Below are 21864 nucleotides of genomic sequence, written 5' to 3' on the forward strand. Positions count from 1 at the left end.
CTATCTCTGAACGAAGCTTGGGAAGCACTGGCAGTGGTGACTGATTGGTCCCTCACAGGCCGTTCCCTGGTGATTGACATATGCATAAACGAGGTCTTGCACTCTCATTAGCTAAATTGCACCTAAATCCTCATGAAGGGTGTGGTCAAGTGGGTATCTGAATGGTCTCTCTCTGAAGGGTACCAGCCCTTTGTCTGTTGTGCCATCATTCAACAGTACAAAATGACCTGTAGTAAGTCAGAGATGGGAACTAATTAGCCAAAACCCAGAATCCCTGACTGCAGGTCAAAGGACTTTTCTGCCTTGACACCTTTGTTGGCTGCTGCAGTGGTGGCCAACACCTACAGCTTCACTGGCCACTCCAAATCGTCTGATTCCAATGAGCTGAACTGGTTCCAGTTCAATTAGTCATTGTCTTTCAGTGGACACAGAGGCCCCTTCCTCCAGAGCCTTCTGCTTTCTATCCTGGTCAGATGGTCTCATCTAAAAGCCACTTGAAATGGCTGCCAGCAATTCCTCCTGAGTTCCACGTTTTGACTGAGGAAAAATTGGACTGTCAGTCCTGATGAAATAGTTGCCATGACCTTTCCCAAAGGTTGCATCACCTAGATACAAAAAATCATTCAAGTGATTCTCCAAGACATCAAACGAGGGAAAGACAAAAGGCTCATCGATATGTCACTGTTACTACACAGAAGCCTGATAAAGCCCTTACCAATATGTGAGTTATAAAGGCTATGGACATTAAAAATGTGATGTAACAGAACTCTCTGCCTTCAAAGTCCTCTCTGCCAGAAAACGGTCACTATCACTGGGGCAGCTAGGACTCTCACCTTTTGTCCCTTCCATGAGGCACAATTTAACAGCCTGGGAGGACACCTTACCAAGGAATTCCTGTCACCATGCCCATCAGCCTCCCTCTGTTTTAACCCTGCACTTTCCCCAAGAGCAAGATGATGTTTGAATCAACTGGAGACAGATAACCAACACTCTAAAACTTTGAAACTCTCCTTCCAGAGATAGGATGCTGTGACATCTCAAAGGACATGACAAAGCTATAGCTGAGGATGCCTGACTCTCATCCCAGGTCACTAGATAAAGACTGCTGTAGGTCTCTCACTGCTGGAGTAAAGGTTGATCTGGAGAGGAATTAGTTCTCCAAATGTAACAGAATTTATTACTTGGAAAAGCCCAAGGTCCTCTAATCCCTTCTCTGGTTGAAAATAAAATAAATATCGGCTTCCTAGACAATTTCTTTGTCTCAGGCCCCAGATAATCTCAAATTGTGTAGATGGTTTTGATCATCCTCGGAGGCCTAAAATCATACCACTTAGTTCTTTTCTTTAAGCCTTTGCCATCCCCTCATTTGGGACATGGTGTGTCCAGTCAGTCAGTGATAGTGGTCACCTTGGATGAGGTTGTTTTGACCAGGGCTCTTTTACAGGAATGGTCTGCACAATGATTTGAACTTAAGGCTCTCAACTGGGCTAAAAAAGGAGATAAACTCGTACATGGACTCTAGATATGCCCTTGACATGGTTCACATTTATGAAATGATATAAACAGATATCTTCTCACAACAGAAGGAAAAAAATCATTAAAATCAAAGAGGAAATTTGACCTCTCTTTGCCTCTGTCTGGAAGTCCATCCAAGTGGCAATCATCCACTTCCATGAACTTCAAAAGTCACAGACCTCATCAGCCTAGGACACAGCAAGGCAGAGGTAATTTCAAAGGTGGCGGCTCCTGGGATGAAAACACAGTGATAGACCATTAGGAAGTCCTGGTGGGCATCCCTCCTGGCACTATGGTGGCCATGAAGGGACAATTGCTACATATGTGAAGAAGGTAATTAGGTAAAGCAAGAGCAAACCACTAAGGGACCCAGCCTCTGATGGACACTCCCGGATGAATGAATTGCCACTCTACAAAAGACAGCTCACACTTCAGTTCAAAAACATCACAATTTAACCCATGGTGGGGAAAACAGATGTGGAAGAGCTCCTAGACTGCTATTTATTGAGTATTTCTGCATCTATATTCATTAGAGATATTGGTCTGTGGATGTCTCTTTCATTGGCTTTTTCTCTGGTTTTGGTATCAGGGTAATCCTTGCTCTAGGAATAAATTAGGAACCATCCCTTCCCTCTCAGTTTCACCAGAGAGTGAGGAGTATTGGCATTAAATGTTCTCTAAATTTCTTTCAGAACTCAGCAGTGAATCCATCAGGAGCTGGGCTTTTCTTTGTTGGTAAGTTTTTAATTATATGTGCAACCTCAGTAACGGATATTGGGCTGTTCAGAATTGCCATATTTTCTCGATTCAATTTTGAGAATTCATATATGTCTAGGAGTCTGTCTATTTCTTCTGTGTTTTTTATCCTAGTAAAGATTTCTGAAGCAGGTACTGATGATCTTCCGAATTTCCACAGGATGTGAAATGATTTTATGCTTTTAATTCCTCATGGCATGAATTTAATATTTCTTTGGTTTTTTTGATAAGTTTAGCTAAGGGTTTAGCAATTTTTTTAATCTTTCAAAGAAACAATGTATCGAGTCATGATTGTTAGTATTGTTTTCTTGATCTCAATTGCATTATTTTCTGCTCTGATTTTTATAATTTCCTTCCCTGTATGGACTTTGGGCTTGACTTGCTCTTCTTTTTCTAGAAGCTAGAAGCTCGTTGTTCAACATGAGATTGTTTATTTGTGCTTGTTCCGTTTTCCTCATGTGAGAATTCGCTGGTATAAATTTCTCTCCAAAGACTTCTTTCATGGTGTTCCACAATTTATGTTGCATCTGCATTTTCATTTAATTGTATATATTGTTTAATTTCTTCTTTAATTTCATCTGTGACCCACTGGTTGTTCAGGAGGGTGTTATTTAATTTCCATGTGTTCATAGATGTTTTGCAATTTCTTTTACCATTCCCAATTTCATTGCATAATTGTCAAATAATATGTATTGGATAATTTCAATTCCTTTGCTTTTACTTAAGCATGTTCTATGGGCTAGCATATGGTCCATTTTAGAGAACATACCATGTGCAGCAGAGAAAAATGTGTACTTTGATGTTGGGTGGAACACTCTGTAAACATCTACTATGTCTATTTGTTCACAGGGTTGGTTGAGTTCAGATACTTCTTTACTGATTTTTTTGGTTGATTTATCTACTTGTAATAATGGTGTGCTTAGGTCTCCCACTATAACTGTGTTATTGCTTACTTGATTTTTCATGTCTATTAATATTTGTTTTATGTAACTGTGTGCTCCTGCATTTGGAGCAAACATTTGTAATTGTTACCTCTTCCTCTAGAAGTTTCCCACTAATGAGTATGTAGTGACCGTATTTATATTTTTTTGCTCCTTCTTGGTTTGAAATTAACATTGCCCACAAACAAAATAGCTATCACTGCTTTTTTCTGGGTTCCAGATGCACAGAGTATTGTTTCTATCCTTTGATTTTCAGTCTATGAGTTTCTTTTTGAGTTCGATGTGTTTCTTGAATGCAGCATATTGTTGGCTCTTCTTTATTGACCCATTTTGCAAGTTTGTTTCTTTTGATTGTTGAATTATGACCATTTACATTGATGATTATAATTGATATTGGCTTACTATTATTGAGTTATTTTCCTGCCCTTGTTTCCCTGTTTTCCTCATCTGTTTCATAGCTTGCCCTACCGGGTGGGTTGTTTTTATTGCTATTCTTGGAATCCTGGTCATATTTATGTCTATCTAGAGTAAAAATCCCTTGAAGTCATTTGCTCACATACTGGACAACAAATTGATAGACTTTTATCTTACCTTACAGGACTTGCCTGAATTAGTTTACACGTGTATTGATTTTACCTTTGTGCTAGAGAGAATTTGTTTGCAATACCAGGACAAAGTTCACCCTCTATATCCTTCCCTCCCTCCATATGTCTTTACCTCTTCCTGGAGGAAAGAGGAGGCAGATATGTCAGTTATTCTGCATAAGCTCTTTGTTTATTAAAAGGTTTTTTCCTTTGTTCATTCTGCATTCTTTTCTCTTATTTTTCTTTTATTTTTTTTCTTCTATCTCCACTGAACTCTACATTTTTATTTTTGAAGAGAATAAAACCAAATGAAATGAAAGAGAATAGAGTCAATCAAAAGAAAACAGTGAACATGCTCCAGGACTTCAACACAAAAGAAAATCAATAATGGCTCCCATAATGCCTCCTGTTGTCTTCACGATAACAGCCCGTACCCCAGGCATAATAAAATCAAACAAAATCGTACAGAATAAAAGCAACAGAAAGAAACAGTGAAAGCACTACAGGGCTTCAAAACAAGATACTAGGAAATCAATAATGGCTACCAGCATATATTTTGTTTTTTTTGAAACAGCTGTCCATGCCAACAAATATAATAAAATTATACAAACCAAAGCAAAATAAAACCAAACAGAACAGAACAATAACAACACGAGTTTCAAATCACGGTAACAGATTAACCACGGCCACTGCCTTCCCTTTTCAGACACTTCGTCCTCTTTCACTTGCACAATATCTATTGTGCATTTTGGATCCCACTAACTCTTTTAGGTTTTTACCCTAGGGAGACAACGCAATATTCACCCGTGTGACTCTGCACCATTCCACCCGTGAGCATGACCTCAGGTTGTACCCATTTACCTGCGAGAGCCTCGAGGTCATCTTTCTTTATATCTGAGTAGCTTTCTTTTTTTTTTTTATTTAAGAGGAAAAAGAGAAAAACACAAAACAAACCAAAGCGGCGTAAGGGTACACGCAATACAGAACTACAAAACAAAACAAAACAAAACAAAACAAAAAAAACATAACAGTAAGAAATTACCTGCTAGTAGATTACACACTATCTTCTTGAAAATAGTTCCTCAAGTCACAGTATCAAAGAACACAAGGTGGACATTCAAACAGGGAGACTGCAAACAGCTGTGTTCAATGTTCCAAAAACATTGATAAAGTCAGCTATTTAACACCCCCAAACACACTTGCTGTTATATCCGTTAGAGCTCTTTTTCTTTTTTTTTTTTTCCCTCTCTTTTTTACAACAAAATTTACACATCTTGGATTTTATTACTCCTTAGTGCTTATTACTTTCTTTGGGGGGGGGAAGAATACAGTCAAATATGGCAAAACAAAGCTGTCAGTCAATACCAAGGATAGACATAGCATATGGTGTAGAACAGAGTACAAGTTTATCAACAATGGTTATCAACGTTGTCCCTTGTTTCCTTAAAAAGAATTGTCTATCTTATTAGATATTATAAAGTTGGACAAAACAGTAGAGAACAAGACCAATAAAACTTAGGCATTGTAAACATTACAGGACTTCCAAAGAAGACAATAGTCAAACCAGAATGGGTATCTTAGTGAATCTTATTGTCTTCAAAGTAGTTGCCTATGTCTTCAAACTTGATACTATCATATAGAATGGAACAGAGTCTAATCAGTCAAAACAAGATCGTGGGAGTACTACAGGACTTCAAAACAAGTTAATAGGAAATCGAAAAGAGTTACTATTTATATATCCTAATTTTTTGAATTTTTTCTTTAATTAAGACAAACATAAGAAATGACTAAATAATTTTTTTTGAAACAATAAGGGGGAGATTGAGATAAAACAGGACATAACAATATAACAATAGAGGTCACAGCATGACTGTTTCAACAACCTAGTACTTAACCACCTTATAACCTGACTTAATAGTAGTTACCATAGTGTCTTTTTCCTTGAAATATTTGGATGAAACTTCATATACTCTAGCTTCAAATATTTTCATATCAAGAAGCCCAGAATAAAGCCTTTCTAATTAATGAGTGAAAACTTTATAAGGCTTCAAGGCCACCTAATGGGGAATCATGATTACCACATATTTTTATATATTTGAATCATTATTTACATTAGGGAAACTATTCGGTATTCACACATGCGAGATTGATTTATTTCACTAATGAGTATGGTCTCAAGCTGCGCCCATTTATTGATAAATATCTCAATGTGATCCTTCTTTATAGCTGAATAATACTCCATTGTATAGAAATACCACAACTTTTTTATCCATTCCTCAGTTGATGGGCACTTGGGTTGTTTCCAAGATCTGGCGATTACAAATTGTGCTGCTATAAACATAGGTGCACATATATCACTGTGGTATGATGCTTTCAGTTCTTCTGGGAATATGCCTAGAAGTGGAATAGCTGGAATAAATGGGATTTCCAGTCCCAACTTTTTGAGAAATCTCCAGACAGATCTCCACAAAGGCTGTACCAGTCTACACTCCCACCAGCAGTGCAGGAGAGTTCCTTTTTCCCCACAGCCTCTCCAGCATTTGTTGTCGGTTTTCTTGATCCTGGCCATTCTTTCAGGAGTGAGATGGTATCTCAGTGTGGTTTTAATTTGCATTTCTCTAATGACCAATGATGATGAGCATTTTTTCATGTAGTTATTTGCCATTTGCATTTCTTCATCTGAGAATTGCATATTCATCTCAGATGCCCATTTTTGGATTGGATCTTTGAATTTCGGAGGTCTGAGTTTCTTTAATTCTTTATATGTTTTAGACAAGAGGCCCTTGTCTGAGAGAGAGTTCACTAAAATCTTTTCCCAGTTTGTGGGTTTTCTTTTCACTATGCTGGAGATTTCTTTTGATATGCAGAAACTTTTTAATAAGAAGTGGTCCCAGTTATTGATTCTGGGAAGTATTTCCCGTGCGGTTTGAGTCCTGTTCATGAATTCTCTACCTACTCCTATGTCTCCAAGGTTTCTACCTATTTTGTCTTCCAATAGATTTAGTGTTTCTGTTTTAATATTCAGATCTTTGACCCATTTAGATTTTAATTTAGTACATGGTGATAGACATGGGTCTCTGAGTAGCTTTCTACTGTCCTGTGTTTCTTAGCCACTCTGCAGCTGATGGGCAAGCTACCCCCACTGCTCTCTGGTTCCCTGTCACATAGAGCTTTGTTCTCTCCTTTGATTTTCAATCCGTGAACCTGTGTTGAGTTAAATGTGTTTCTTGTATAAAGCATCTTGATGGGCCCCGTCTCCTGATCTACTCTGGAAGCCATCCACATTAACGGTTATGGCCACCACGCACTGGTTCGTCTCTGCCATGCTATTTTCCTGCCATTGGCTGCCCACTTTTCTCCTCCACTCAGCTGTCTGCCCTGCTCAGTGATCCTCCTCTGCTGCTGCTCCTGGAACTGTGGTCCTGTTCATCTCTCTCTAGAATGGCCTTCAGTATTCTTTGAGAGTTGGTTTGGTGGTCATGAATTCCGTCAGCTGTTCTTTGTCATGGATGCATCTTGTTTCTCCATTAATTTTGAAAGATAGTTTTGCAGATACATCAGTCTGGGTTGGAGGTCATTTTCTTTTCAGGACTTGGAGTTCTTCACTCCAAGCTCTTCTGGACTTGAGGGTTTGCGTTGAGAAGTCTGTCGTGATTCTGAGGGGCTTCCCTTTATAGGTGATCTCATAGATTTTCTCTAACAGCCTTTAATATTCTTCCCTTGTGCTGAATTTCTGGGATCTTGATTATTGTATGTCTGGTGTAGATTTATTTTGGTTATGGCCAGCTGGAGCTCTCGATGCCTCACTTATCTGAAAGTCACTTCCTTTCCCCGTGCTTAGGAAGCTTTCTGCCGTTATTTCTGTAAATAGACCTTTAATGTCATTTGTGTGATCCCTGCCCTTTCACTCACACCTATTTTTCTTGAGTTATGTTTCTTTGCGTTGTCTTGCAGCCGTTGGGTTGTTACTTCTTGGTTCCTTGTTATTTTTAAGAGATCTTTCCTTCCACAATCACAAGCTGTGAACCTCTCAAAAAAAAAAAAAACAGATTGAAGACCTGGGTATTTGTGGAAATACCCAGGAGGGAAGTAGCTGTATTGAGTGAAACCTCCAGTTCTGGGGGGATCGCCACACTGATTTCCATGGTGGTTGCACCAGTCTACACTCCCACAACAGTGGAGAAGGTCCCGTTTTCCCCACAGCCCCACCAACACCTGTCATTAGTTGTTTTCTTGACGACAGCCGTTCTTTCTGGAGTGAGATGGAGCCTCAATGCTGTTTTAATTTGCATTTCACGAATGACCAGTGATGGTGATGCAGATATCAGGAAATGGAAAGACACCCCACATTCCGGATAGTCAGAAATACTGGTACAACATACTCATAAGACGAAAAGTGATATACAGATTTAATGCACTACCAATCAGAATTCCAACAGAATTCTTTACAGCATCAGAAAAACAATCCTAAAAATCACATGGCACCAGAAACAACCCAGAACAGCAAAAACAATCCCAGACAACAAGGGCAAACAGGTAAGGCATCACAATCGCAGATTTCAAGTTACGTTGCAAAGCTTCGAAATAAAAGAGACGGCATGGTGACAGTCAGTGTTACCAAACTGAGGGTACAGCAGCGTCTCCAGGCTCCTTCAGCCATCTGATCTTTGACAGAGAGTCCAGAAGTGTACACCGGAGGGAAGATGGACTTTAACAAAAGGTGCCTGGCAAACTGATTGTCTACGTCTGAAGAATGAATCTAGATCCGTGTCTCTCACCCAGCACCAAACCTAAGGCATGGAAATAAAAAGGTGTCTGAACAGAACCCCAACTGAACAAGAGGTAACACCAACAATCAACATGGGGGATTATAGCAAATTACAAAGTTTATTTCAAATTAGCACAGCACATGAAAACAAGCAACAAAGAGACAGCCTACACAATGGGGAAAATACTTACCTGTTACTCCTTGAACAGAGGACTATACCTACATTAGATTAACAGATAAGAATATTAGACTCCCCGAGAAAAGATCCTTCAAAAATAGGCAATGGAAATGAATATATATTTTGTTAAGAACAAACCAATGACCAATCCATAAGAAAATGTTCAGCGTCTTTGGCCTTTAGAGAAATGCAAACAATGCTAAAGTTTCACGCAGCTATAAAGTAGAGTAATCTCGAGGCTCCTGTAGGTAAATGGACGCAACTGGAGGTCATGTTCATGGGTGAAATAGTTCAAACTCACACGCGTGACCCCGAGCATAAGAAACAGAAGGAGTTGGTGGGATCCAAAAGCAAAATAGTTAATGTAAGAGCAAAGGGAGGAAACACCTGCGAGGGAAAGGTGGAAACTACTGGGAATGTCTTATTGTCTTGTCTTGGACTCTTGCATTGTTTACACAATTTTGTTAGGTCTGGCTTTGTTCTGTCTTGTTTTGTTAGACTTTACACTGTCTGATGGTAGGGGCAGCTATTTTGAATATAAAGGGATATAGTATGGTAATCTTGATTTCCTATCATATTGCTGTGAAGTCATAATGCTTTCATTCACTTGCTTGATTGGTTGTATTCTGTTTTGTTTGATCTTATTATGTTGGTGGTATGAACAGCTATTTTGAAGAAAATGAGACATTATAGTAGCCATGCTAATCCTATCATCTTGCTTTGAAATCCTATCATGCTTTTGTTTGTCTGGTTTTTTTTTTGTTGTTGTTCTATCCTGTTGTGTTTTCTTTGATTTTATTATGTGTGATGGTATGGACAATGTTTTTGAGGCAAATGAGATATTATAGTAGCCATTGTTCATTTCCTGTCATCTGGTTTTGAACTCCTGTAAGGCTTTCATCCTTTTGAATGGTTTTATACTATTTTTCTCTGTTTGCTATTATTGTGTGTGAAGGTGCAGTCAACTATTTGGAAGAAAACAAGAGACATTATGGTAGCTACTGTTGATGTCCGGTGGTCTTGTTGTGAAGTACTGTGTCGCTTGCATTGTTCTGTTGTGATTTACTTTGTTCTATTCTCTTTTGTTTTATTCTCTTTAAAATAAAAAATTAAAAATCAAATGAAATAAAATTTCATCTTACTCCAATAAGAATGGCTATGATCATGAACTAAAAACAAAATTGATGGTGAGGTTGTGGGCAAAAATCAACCTTGGAATATAAATTAGGAAGACTGTAAGAAATCGGTACAGGGATTCCTTACAAAATAAAAAATATAAATTCTCTTCCACCCAGCTGGCCCCCTTCTAGCACGCCTTCCTGAAGGAGTTAAAGACAGAGTATTACAGTGATAATTTGCACCCGTGTTTACAGCAGCACAGTTCATAACAGCTAAATTTTGGAAGCGCCTACATATCCACCAAAAGTTTAATGGATAAAGAAAACATGGTATTTATAAACAATGAGTACTAGAAAGAAGGATAAATGCTGTTTATAGGAAAATAGATGCACCGTGAGGTCATAGTAAGTGAAGTGAGTCACACACAGCAGGTTAAATACTGAATGACTCCTCGTATATGGGAAATTCTAAGTCAGAATAATTCCAAGAGCAACATTAAACATACATGGTAGAAAACAGAATAGACTTTAAGGAGATGGGTGTTCTGGGGATAGAGGGTAACGGGGGAGGGAGGCAGTGAAGCTTTGACATTTGCACGTCTGTCCCCGTACTCCACAGCGAGCGTGTTTATTTTGTACTGCAAACACAGGATGGGAAAATCCTTTACAGGATTCCACCTCCAAGCCTCCTAATGCTTCACTGAGAAAGGTCGTATGTCATGCTCTTGGCAAGTATTTGGAGGAAAGATCACCAGACTGGCAAGGGCAAGGCTGGGCTGGTCCGCCTCTCGTGGCACCTGAAATCTCCAGTGTGCCCTTTAACCCGCTACACCCAGGCCAGAAAGGAGGGGGTGGCTGTGAACTCAGGGGCTCAGAGTCACCTTAACACAAACTCGATCTCACCCCAGACCAAAAGGGTCAAGTTCTAAGGGTTCAGGTCAGTGCTGTGTGCCTCTGGGGTGATGATTACTTCCTATACCCAGCTCCCTGCCCCCAAGTCTTGGCCTCCTGCCCAGGCAGGAAGGGGGCAGCCGAGGCAGGGGATCAGCTGGCATAGCTCAGCTGGGTGCAGCCCCTGATGGTGTCAGCAGCCAGGAATAAACAAGTCCCAGGAGCATGGTGAGCAATTCCTGCAGAAAGAAGTTAAGACAGGAGGGCTGGTGGGTTGGAAGGTCCTGGTCCAGGTGGGAAGGGGTTGCATGGAGCTGAGAAGGGGGCTCCATGCAGGGATGGGGACAGGGAAGTGGAGGGTTTCCGGGAAATAGTCGCTGGCCGTCTCTCTAGGATCCTCACAGCTCTGCTGCTGTCAGCATCCCTGGGGGTCGCCATCCCCTTCCCAGACCTCAGGAACCCCATTCTCTCTGCCCTGCAGGATGACACAGCTGAGCCCGGCCTGGCTGGGCCTGGGGCCCGTGGCAGCCTCCCCTTGGCTGATCGGGCTCCTGGTTGGGGTTTCTTGGCTCCTGGCCCGAGTTCTGAGCCGCATCTATGCCATCTATGAAAACTCTGGTCGCCTTCAATGTTTCCCACAGCCCCCCAAAAGGAACTGGCTTCTGGGTCACCTGGGCATGGTGAGTGAGGCAGCAGGAGGGTCCGGGCACCGGGTGGAGGGGCTCTCAGGGCTCAGGGAGCTGGGGCTCAGCGGAGGTCCTGGTCTGGGGCAGCAGGGAAGCACGGGAGGTGTGGCTCGGTCCTGTGGGTGACTCCTTCCGTGGCGCCGCCCAACCTGTCCTTCCTCTCTGTCCTCCCGTTCATAGTCCGCTTCAGATTCATTTCACGCCAGGTTTCCTCACACTGGGGGCCTCAGTGTGGGCTCCGTGTACACAGAGAGAGCCCCTGGTGTTCCCCTGCTCTCTGCAGCTGGACCTGAGGCCCGGGAGCAGCGCTGTCCAGGGGCTGCTCCTGGACTGTGTCCTTGGGTCAGCCCATCTCTAGGTTTTTGCTTTTTCACAGCAGCGAAATTTGATTCCCTCAAGCAGTACAGGGCACATCTGCCCCTCACAGGGTTACAGGCTGCCCCCCGTTGCCCTCCCCGGTACCCTCACCTGCCCTCACTCTCTTCCCCTAACGTGACACAACGCGCCCTGTCCCAAACATGCTTAAGAGTTGTCACTCATTTCCCCTTCACAAGCTTCCCGTGACGCCCTCCACCCTCTGCAGGGCACACGCTGGTCTCTGAGTTAGTGACATGGCCTTGCTTGCTTGATTGTAAAGGGAACAGTTGACGGCTTTGTGTGTAGCTTCCGTGAGCTTTTGCAGAGGGTGCTCTGTGTCAGAGCCCGGGCGCTGCAGGTGCTCACGGAAGGAAGCCACCACCCTGATGGAGACTTCAGAGGTCACCTTTGTGCTCTGAGGGCCACCTTCCCTGGAATGGCCCTGGTGTGGGGCTCCTCAGCTTAACCTGAGCCTCAGGTGGTGAGGACCGGTCAGGTCATGAGAGATGTGAAGTAAGCCCTAGGGACAAGTCCTGAGGCCACACTGTGGAGCATAAACCATGTAGTGGCAAAGGTACAGGGTCCCTCTGTCCTTAAAGTCCAGACGCCTGTCACTGCAGAGACTGATTCCTCCGGAGGCTGATGGGGCCCCCTTGTGGCTCCAAGGATAGCTGTTCAGTCAGGGTTCTCCAGCATAAGAGAACCAGTGGTCTGTGCATGCACACAAACACTTACACGCACAGACACCGAGGGTCTTGTGTCACTTAATAGTCAGGACTGGCTTTAAGAAATCCACCCTGGGGCACATTTTCCCTTGGCAGTGTAAGAGAGTGTGCCCTGCAGGCGTGGAGGTGGTGTCATCTGCAAACACCTGGGCTGTGGGGGACAAGCTGTGGGTGTGGGTACATACACAGAGCTGAGCAGGGCTGGATCCGGAGTTTGCTCAAGGCCAGCCTGGACTGTGTGGTGAGACCCTGTCTCAGAAAGACAAAAAAGTGTGCACCAGGGCTTGGAAGAGTGAGTCTGTTTGAAGGTCTCATCCTGCCTCGGTCAATGTCTTGCTCAAGACATCTCTCCCTGAGATAAGCACTGCCTAGTAATAAATAGAGGAAGGAAACTCATACTTGATGTCCTCTTTGATAATGGGGAGAAGCAGGAACAGTTGTTTCATGTGGTGGAGACGACCAGCCTGGCACAAGAAAACTTTCATCTCCTCTCAGAGAAGGCCCCACCCCAGCGCTTCAAGGGATGTGCCCTGAAATGCTGAGGCCCCCACTCCTGAGTCAGGCGCTGGAGACAGCCTGGGAGCCTACAAGAGACATGATAATCTGCTCTTGTGAAGGCAGAGGGGAGAGGGTGGGTGATGAACAGCTGAACAGGAGTGTGAGGAGTGGATACAAGAGCAGGGCAACTGGGGCCAGGGGTCTAGCTGGGCGGCATGAACACCTGCCTGGGAAGTGCACGGTCCTGAGTTCGATTCCTGGTACCAGGAAAAAAAAGCAGGGCAACCTCATCTCCCAAAGGCAGGGCCAGCTGGTGGGGAAGGCTTCATGGAGGAAGTGGGATTTCAGCCAAGATGTCCTATTCCCAGGGCAGGGACAGAGAGAGCAAATGTTCCCAGGAATAGCACATGCCAAGTCCCTGGGGTAGGAAAATGAGCGGGACCTTAAAAAAGGTAAAAGGAAAAAGGTGATTATTACATGGGGCTTGGGCAGGGGAGACTAGGGTGTGGCTCAGGGACCCTAAAAAGACAAGAGGATCTTCCCCCAATCCCAGCCATCCTCAGATGACATTTGTCCCTCTGGCAACACTGCCTGTTATACACCATGGCAGGTGATGTCAACCTCACCTGGGAAATGCATTTCACCTAGATTAGGGAACAGTCACCTTAGAGCTAATTGCAACTCAAAGTTGGGTGGTAAAGACAGAATCATTGGGACTTCCAGGAGAACATGGTGGATAGATAGCAGCAGCTTCAGAGGCTCTCTGAGAAACCGCACTTAAAATCCAGGAATGGTGCCAGGCGAGAAATCCTAAGCAAGGGGAGATATACTTTGCTGACCCAGGAACGAACTAAACTAAGAGAAACCAACTGGAAACGCAATCCCGGTGATATAACAGGAACAGATAAGGTCTCAGCGCAGAAGCTGGACCCTGCGCTACTGGAAGCTGCAATTTGAATTTCCTGCAGTCGCTGCTGCGTCCCAATCGGCACAGCAAGGAGAGAGGCCCAAAAGCTCTGAGAGTGGGAAGTGGTGAATGGAGTTGAGAACAGGACTGGCTGGGAGCCCTGCATCGATCTGTGGTGAGTGAGCGGATCAGGAACCCTTCCATAGAGTATGAGGCTTCAGCAAAGGACATACTGGGACCGGGCCGACTAGTGGGAACAGGATGCTGCAGTGACTACAGTCACATATCCTCCTCTCGAGCAGGATTGGTGGGCAGTGACTGGCCTGTGTGATGCCGCTGACTAAGACCCAGTAGTCTAGCCCAAACCAGATCCCAGCGCCTGGAGGTGCACCCTAGTGGTAAAGCCTTCAGTAGGTTGACCTGGAGGGGCAGGCCCAGCATAGGCTGCCCAGGTCTGTGTCTTCCTAGTACACTGCAGTGGGCGGGAACACCTACCCGGCACTATTCAAACAAACTGTAACCGACAAAGAAAGAAACTGGGCCTCCTATATTCGCTTGTATAAAAGGAACAAAAAGATATGGGAAGAGGGAGCAACAAGAAAGGGTCCTCAGCCCCCAACCCTGAGAAACATGCAATATCAGACACGGCACCAATAGACATAAAGCGCTATCTCCAGAGCCTCATAGACGAGTTCAGAAATGAAGTTAATTAACGACCTGAAGCAAGACACAAGCAGAATAGTTAGAGAAATGCTAAGCACCACCCAAGAAGAAAACAGATGGTGGAATGGAAGAACAGAAAAAGAGGGGAGAATTGTTTGATGGAGAAAATAGAGAAAACATAGAATACATGAAGCAGGTTCAAAAAGATTACCAGGAAACTAAAAACTCTATTGAAAGCTGGCATAACAGCTTGAAAGAAACTAAGGATAGATTATCTGAACTGGAGGGAAGATTTGTAATGTGGGAGCATGAAATGAAAAACTTCTTAAAAATAACAAAAAAAAAACAAACAGCAACAATATAAAAGCTAGAAGATGATAAGAGGATCTATAACTTAAGAATTAAGAACATAAAAGAAGAAGTAGGGACACAAACAAGTGGGCTACAAAAGCTATTCACAGAAATAATCCAAGAGAATTTCCCTAATTTAGCAAAAGGTAAAGATACTCAGATGTATGAGGCATACAGGACCCCAGCAACCTACAACCCAAACAGAGCTACACCCAGGCATATAATAATCAAAATTCCAGAAATCCAATATAAGAACAGAATATTAAAAGCCGTCAGAGACAAGAAACAGATCACTTACAAGGGAACACCCATCAGAATTACAGCAGATTTCTCGGCACAAACCATCAAATCACGAAGAGCGTGAGGGGGAAATAATTCAAGCTTTGAAAGATAACAACCTCCAGCCAAGATTGATATATTCTGCACAACTGTCCCTAGAAACTGATGGAAAAACAAGGTGCTTCCAGGATAAAGAAGAACTAGGGGAATTTGCAACCACCAATTCAACTCTACAGAGATTACTGCAGGATATTCTAAAAAAGAAAAATACCAAGATTCCAAAAACAGTGGCACAGAGGTCACAATGAATGGAGCAGAAAGCGAAATGAAGAAGACAAACTGACAGCTAATGACAGAAAAAGAGCTCAACAAAAATGAGGCAGAAAAGATCAGATGGTAGGAACAGCTATTTTGGAGAAAACAAGACATCATAATAGCTAGTGCTGATTTAGTATCATCTTGTTTTGAAGTCCCATCAAACTTGTATGCTTCTGTCTCCATTGGTATTAAAGGGTTGTATCTTATTGAATTTTATTATATATGATAATATAAGTAAAAACTTTTATAGACAAGGAGATTATACAGAAACCACTGTTCATTTTCTGTTAATTGGTTCTAAATACCCTGTAATAATGTCATTCTCTTGAATGGTTTTACATTGTCTTGATATGTTTGGTGCTACAGTATACAAAGTTATACTCCAAGATTTCAAGGAAAGAGACACTATGGTAACTATTTTTATGTCAGGATATCTTGTGGTGAAACACTGTTTTGCTTAAATGGTTATGTTTTGACCTGTGCTGTTCTGTTGTTATGCCCTCTTTTAGCTCAGTCTCCCCCTTTTTTTAATTATTTACTTTTTTCTTTTTATCTTTTAATTAAGGGGAAAATAAATAAAAAATAGCAGGATACATTATAGTAACCCACTTTGATTTCCTATTAACTTGAGTTGAAACCCTGTATTGCCCTCAACATCTTGTTTTGACTGATTTTCACCTATACTGCTTTGCTTGATAGTACCACGTTACAAAGTATAGGCAACAACTGTGAAGACAATAAGATTCATTATGACGCCCATTCTGGTTGACTATTATCTTCTTTTAAAGTCCTGTAATGTCTCCAATGCTTTGGTTTTATTCTTAACTGTTTTGTTCAATTTTATTATAACTGATGATATAGGCAATTCTTCTTAAGATAGCAAGAGGCAGTATGGTAACCATTGTTGATCACCTTGTATTTTGTTTTTACATTGTCTATTATGTCCATCCTTTTGATTTGACTGACTCTGTTCTGATATGTCGCATTTGGTTTTACTCTCTTCAAAAAAAGTAATAAGAACTGTGGGAGTAATAAAACCCAAAATATGTAATTGTCATTGCACAAAAGAAAAGAAAAGAAAGTGCTCTAAAGGTTATAACTGCATATATGTTTGAGTGTATAAGATAGATAACCATATTACTGAGTTTTGTTGGATCACTGAACAAAACCGTTTGCACTCTCACTGTTTGAAAGTCCACTTTATATGCTTTTATTTTGTAACTTGAACAACTATTTCTAAAAAGAGAATATGTAACCTATTAACTAGTGATTTCTTACTGTTTATTTTTTAAATTTTGTATTACTTGTACCCTTTTTCTGTTTTTTTTCTTTTTATACTTAAATTTTAAAAATAATAGAAAAAAAAGACAGAATCATTTTCTTCCTTTTCTCTCAGTATTTACTGAGCACCTGTAAGGTACCAGGCGTGGAACACAGCGCTGAGTGTGGTCCTAGGCTCTTAGACCCCGCAGGCCAGTGGGGAGGCAGGGTGGTGACAGACACGGAACTTATGCAGCCGTCGGAGGAATATCACTGGGAGGAAGCAGAAGTGTCGGTTCCCCCACCTCCAACTGCTGTCTGCACCTTGCTGCTCATTAGACATCGGAGTCCAGGCTTGAGGCTCAGTGGGGGGACTCCCCGGGAAGCCCTCCCTAGAGTGGGGTGTGCTGGGACTTTGTCTCCATCTGCCTGCACCTCTGTGGCTGATTCTCAGAGAACTTTTAATTTGCACAAATGAAGTGGACTCGAGATTGCCTGTTAACTTTTAATGAGTCCCCGGGTGTCACGAAAAACCCCGTGGTGTGTTCACTGAGAAAACTTGGAATTGGTTTCCTGGGGATTGTTTTGACAGCAAAGTCTAGCAGGCGAAGCAGGTAGATGGCCTTCGGGGCTTTTTAGTGGTACTCAGGGCGTTCATCTCAGGGGGCTCCGATGTCCTTCAGGAAGGATCCCAGAGCTTCTGACCGAAGGGCACTGAGAGCTTGGGAGCCCAGCTGGAGGTGGAGGGTTCAGACACATTCCACTAGCTGCCCGGGGCGGGGGACCCGCCACCACTTCTGCTGAGTTCTCTGAGGATTTGTCTTTTTCTTTAAACAGACTCCAGCTGGTCACCAGTGTGGGCAGTTTCTGTGCAAGTTTGTAAACACAAACCAACAGGCAATGGGAGACTTGTTTGTAGCTTTGATACGGTTCATGTCTCAGGGCACCAGCTCCAGATAGACGGTACAAATCCCACATGGTTTTAACTAAAGAAATTGACCTCTCTGAGCCTCCTTCTGCAAAGGCGAGGCTAATGATATCAGCACCGCCTCGCCGTGAGCTGCGAGTGACCGTGCTCACACTTAGGAAGACTCAGTGAAGGCCAAGTAGTGTGATTTCAGTGACTCCTGCAGGTGTTTGTCAATCGACTTCTTCATGGTCGTCTGCACAGCGTCATCCACCCTGTCCCCTTTCTTCTGAACTTCTCCAACAGTTTCTGGATTCTAGGCTCTGGGAACCCAAGCACAGAGCAATGCATGACCAAGTCCCCTTCCTTTCCAGTGTTAAGTTCCTAGTGGGAAAGCTAACTCACAAGCACATGAGTGAGTGGACAGGACAGACTCACAGAGGTGTAAGTGCCTGCTGTGCGTGGATGCTGCTTATCTCTGAAAGTTTGGGTGCAGGAGGCTTGGGCCCCGCTGTGTCGGGATTAAAGGGTAAGGTCAGGGATTTGAGGCCAGTTCTTCGGGAACTTTGTCATTTCACTTGTGTGTGGCTTGGTTTCACTCCCTCGCTGTGTGGATCGGTCCTATGCCAGGTTCTCTGGATGGTGTGGAGAAGGGAACCACCTTATGCTCCTCAACTACCTGCAGAACCCTAGGGCAAATGGGCTACGTCAGCTCACCCAGCCATCACCAGGAAAATCCTAGCAATATATTTTGTGGCATCTTCCTGTTAAAATACAAAATCAAAGGTGTATCCAAACTACAAGTTGGGGTGTGGTAACTCCCCTGTGACTTCTGACATAGTCATATGCGATGTTTAAGCTGAGACCAGGAATAGATACACAGGGCTAAGTAGGTAAACTCATGCATACTAATAGTAACATTTAGTTAATTTATGCAATCTGTGAGTGAATAATTCAAAGTATCAGGAAACAGGAATCATGTACACCTCCCCTTGTGCCCGTAGGCAAATTTTTCTCTACGTTAGGTGCCAGTGTGTGGGCCCTTTGTTCTTGGGACATAGACAGGTTGAGATGACCTGGTTTTTCTTCCAAGTCTTTGCATGGATTTACATCGCCAGGCACCATGTAGAAGATCCCTGATCCTTCAGACCTTCCCCAGACTTCTGAAGGGTACAAACTCCTTCTCATTCTTGTGTTTCTCAAATGTGGTTGCAGGTTCTTTAGCTCCTAATCTTATTCCTTGATGTCTTCATGTGGATGTGGTTCGTGTGATAGCATCTATCTGTTCTTTGTTTTGTTATAAATCCTTCCACATTCTGAGCCAGTGAAGACTTTCTTCCATACGACCTTGTCAAATCTTTAAAGATCTATGCGGTGTACTTAAGTCCTTAAATTACAGGAAAGCATTTTTGTATAATAATGGAGGTGTTGCAAAGTCATGATCAGGACCTTATTAAGGTGTATTTTTCCCCCCACTGCTTTTCTATATGCTTTATTCAATTATGAGGTGACCATATTTGCATTGGTCTCCCTGAGTATCTTCTTGTCCAGTTGCTGGTTTTTTCAACAGCCTACACTCAGAATTCCCGTACGTTGGAGCCTGGGCTGTGGAAGGTGAGTATTCTGAGCACGGGGACCTCTGGATGGGGTAGAAAAATGCACAGGCACAGTGCCCTGAAGTCAGGATGACACCGCAGGTGAGGTCCCCAAGGAAAGGGGCTGCTGACAGCCACACGCTGTTCCAGAGCAGTGAGGCTGCAGCCTTGGAGAGAGGACAGTGGTCTTAGCTGGCAGCACTGACCACTTGGAGAAGTCTCCCTGCCAGGGCCTGTACCTAGAGCCGCACCCCCAAAAGGGAGCATGGCCAAGGCTCGAAAGAATAAGACCCACGGCATGGGTTTTGGGCTCTACTCATAGGCTTTTATTTCAGGAAATCTTTCCATTTGTTGGTCTTTGTGATTTTTTCTGGTTTCTTCATGCCAAACCAGAATTTGAAACGCAACATAGCTGCATTTCCATATAGAACATACCAAAAATTATATACATATAATATTATATATAGAGTATACCTAAAATTAATAAAAGTCTTAAAATGTCCCAGTACCCAATGTACCCTCAAAAATGTGGTTTCCTCAAGCCCGTGTTTTTCTCATCAAAAGCCATGTAAAAACTGTGTGTTAATTCATGCGTGCATCTTAGGCAATTTTATTTCATAATGATCCCATACATTCCCCCTAGTTAGGTCATTTCTTCTCTGGATGAGATGGATTTTTTTCCTGTAGGAAGCACTATAAGCCTGGCACACTGGGACACATTTGGAATCGCAGCTACGTGAGAGACCAAAGCAGGAAACCTACAAGGTGAGCCTGGGCATCTTAGCAAGAGCCTGTCTCACAATAAAATTTAAAAATGGCTCGGGGTGCAGCTCAGCGGTGGAGCGCTTGCCTGGCAAGTGCGAGGTCCTGGGTTTAAATTTAATTCCAGAAAACAGTTCTGCAAGCTGTGTGCATGCATTGGCTCATCCCAATGTTATTTTGCATGTGAGCAAAATTTAAGAGCGGGGCAAAGAGGACAAAGACACAGCGCGAGGACTGGCCTTCGGGGCCTCTTTCCTTCCTTGAGGGAAGCTGGGGCGAGGTTTCTGAGCTCACACGTTCAGATGAAGTTGAACACGCCCGGGTCCAGGGAAAGCTGGCTCAGCAGGGCTGTGGCTTCTCACACATCCATATTTTTCCAGTTATAAGTGGACCAGCGACCGGATCCTTGACGCATGTACACAAAACCATAGTGTCAGGTCTTCTTGTTCCCAGTTACTGTGACGACACATACACAGGTCAGTCGGGTTCTGTGATAACAGAACAGAGAAAAAGTACATCCAGCCCTTTCCTGGGTTCTCCCCGCCAAGGTCCCACCTGAAAATCTTCAGGCCAGCATCTGGGGTATTGGATATGTCCAAGAAAATCTCCATGCCACACGTTCTACTAGAATTCCTATGTGCTGGAACTACTCACAGTTTCAGGGAGGACTGTCGTGTGCTCACCAAACACTGCATAAAGTCCCTGTCTTCACTGACTGAATGCAAATAGCCACACTCTGCTGTGAGAACGGAAATACTCACAGGCAGCACGGTGTCACCCTAGAGGTCAAATAAGTTCCACTTAAGCGTTATGACTTTGTAACATCATCTAGTAAACTTCTCCCATCACAAGTGAAATGCCTGGATCCAAATAGACAAGTGAGTTGAGATCTCTGGCACTCTGGGACCTCAATTTGAGGAAATCATGCCTTTTGGCAAGGACAGATCCCCGCTGCATTGTATCCCCTTCTCCATGTGGCCCAGGTGAGGGCAGTGGCTGTCCACGCTGGGTGGCGTCTGCCCAGGACAGAAGGGAAATCGGGGAAGTTACAGAGGATCCTGGTTCCGAGCACCCCTCACAGTCCTTAGAGCTGACCAGAGCATCACGGTCCCCTCTCCACCCGCAGGAACTGCACAGGGCAGACATTCCCCATGGCCAAGATGAAGGTGGTGTTGGTGATGACCCTGCTGAGCTTCTGTGCCCTCCCCGATGATGTCGAGTCCATCAGGAAGCCGGAGCTGATCCTGCGCACAGAGAGTGGGCTGTGGCTGCAGATGGAGCCGCCGAGCTTGGGAGTATAGGCAGCCCTGAGGCCAGGCCTGGGACCCTGCTGACCCCGTCCTCCTTGGAAGACTCTTAAATAAACTGTTCTGTCACCCGTGTGAGCCTCAGTGCACATCAGCGGTGGTCCATTGGGCCCATGGGCGGGTGAGTGGAGGAGGAGGTGGACCCGGGTCTCTGCATCCAAGGCCCTGACTGCATCTGGCTGAGCACAGGGGCCCTGATGATGGGGTAGAAACTGTGGGAGGTGTTTGTGCAGAAGACAGACCAGAGTCAGCAAGCTTGAGACTGAACGGAAGGCAAGGTGCGTTGCAGCTGCCCTGTGTTTCCACCACCTTGACGTCCGTCTTTCTCTGCTAATACACGCATCTCTCCTCACTCTGGATTGTTGTTTCTGCATACTAAATTATCATATTTATTAACTATCAGTAGCCTGAAGCTGGTAGGACTTTCGTTGTTGTAGAATATGTGTGTGTGTGTGTGTGTGTGTGTGCGTGTGTGTCTTTGCCTGGGTGCCATATTTA

The 21864-nt window shown here is 43.6% G+C and overlaps 1 protein-coding gene across 1 annotated transcript; it reads left to right on the forward strand.

The window, feature by feature from the left end:
* The first annotated feature begins 10376 nt into the window (after nucleotides 1-10376).
* Nucleotides 10377-21371, forward strand: LOC134471035 (cytochrome P450 4F3-like). The gene is made up of 4 exons (XM_063228571.1): nucleotides 10377-10979; nucleotides 11233-11431; nucleotides 19985-20062; nucleotides 21186-21371. The coding sequence occupies exons 2-4, from the start codon at nucleotides 11349-11351 to the stop codon at nucleotides 21358-21360; spliced, it is 336 nt and encodes a 111-aa protein (XP_063084641.1). The 5' UTR covers nucleotides 10377-10979; nucleotides 11233-11348; the 3' UTR covers nucleotides 21361-21371.
* The last annotated feature ends 493 nt before the right edge of the window (nucleotides 21372-21864 follow it).

This window comes from Cavia porcellus, unplaced genomic scaffold (assembly GCF_034190915.1).
Source record: "Cavia porcellus strain 051 isolate PalLab524CR breed Dunkin Hartley unplaced genomic scaffold, mCavPor4.1 scaffold_17, whole genome shotgun sequence".
In the NCBI taxonomy this organism is placed as follows: Eukaryota; Metazoa; Chordata; class Mammalia; order Rodentia; family Caviidae; genus Cavia; species Cavia porcellus.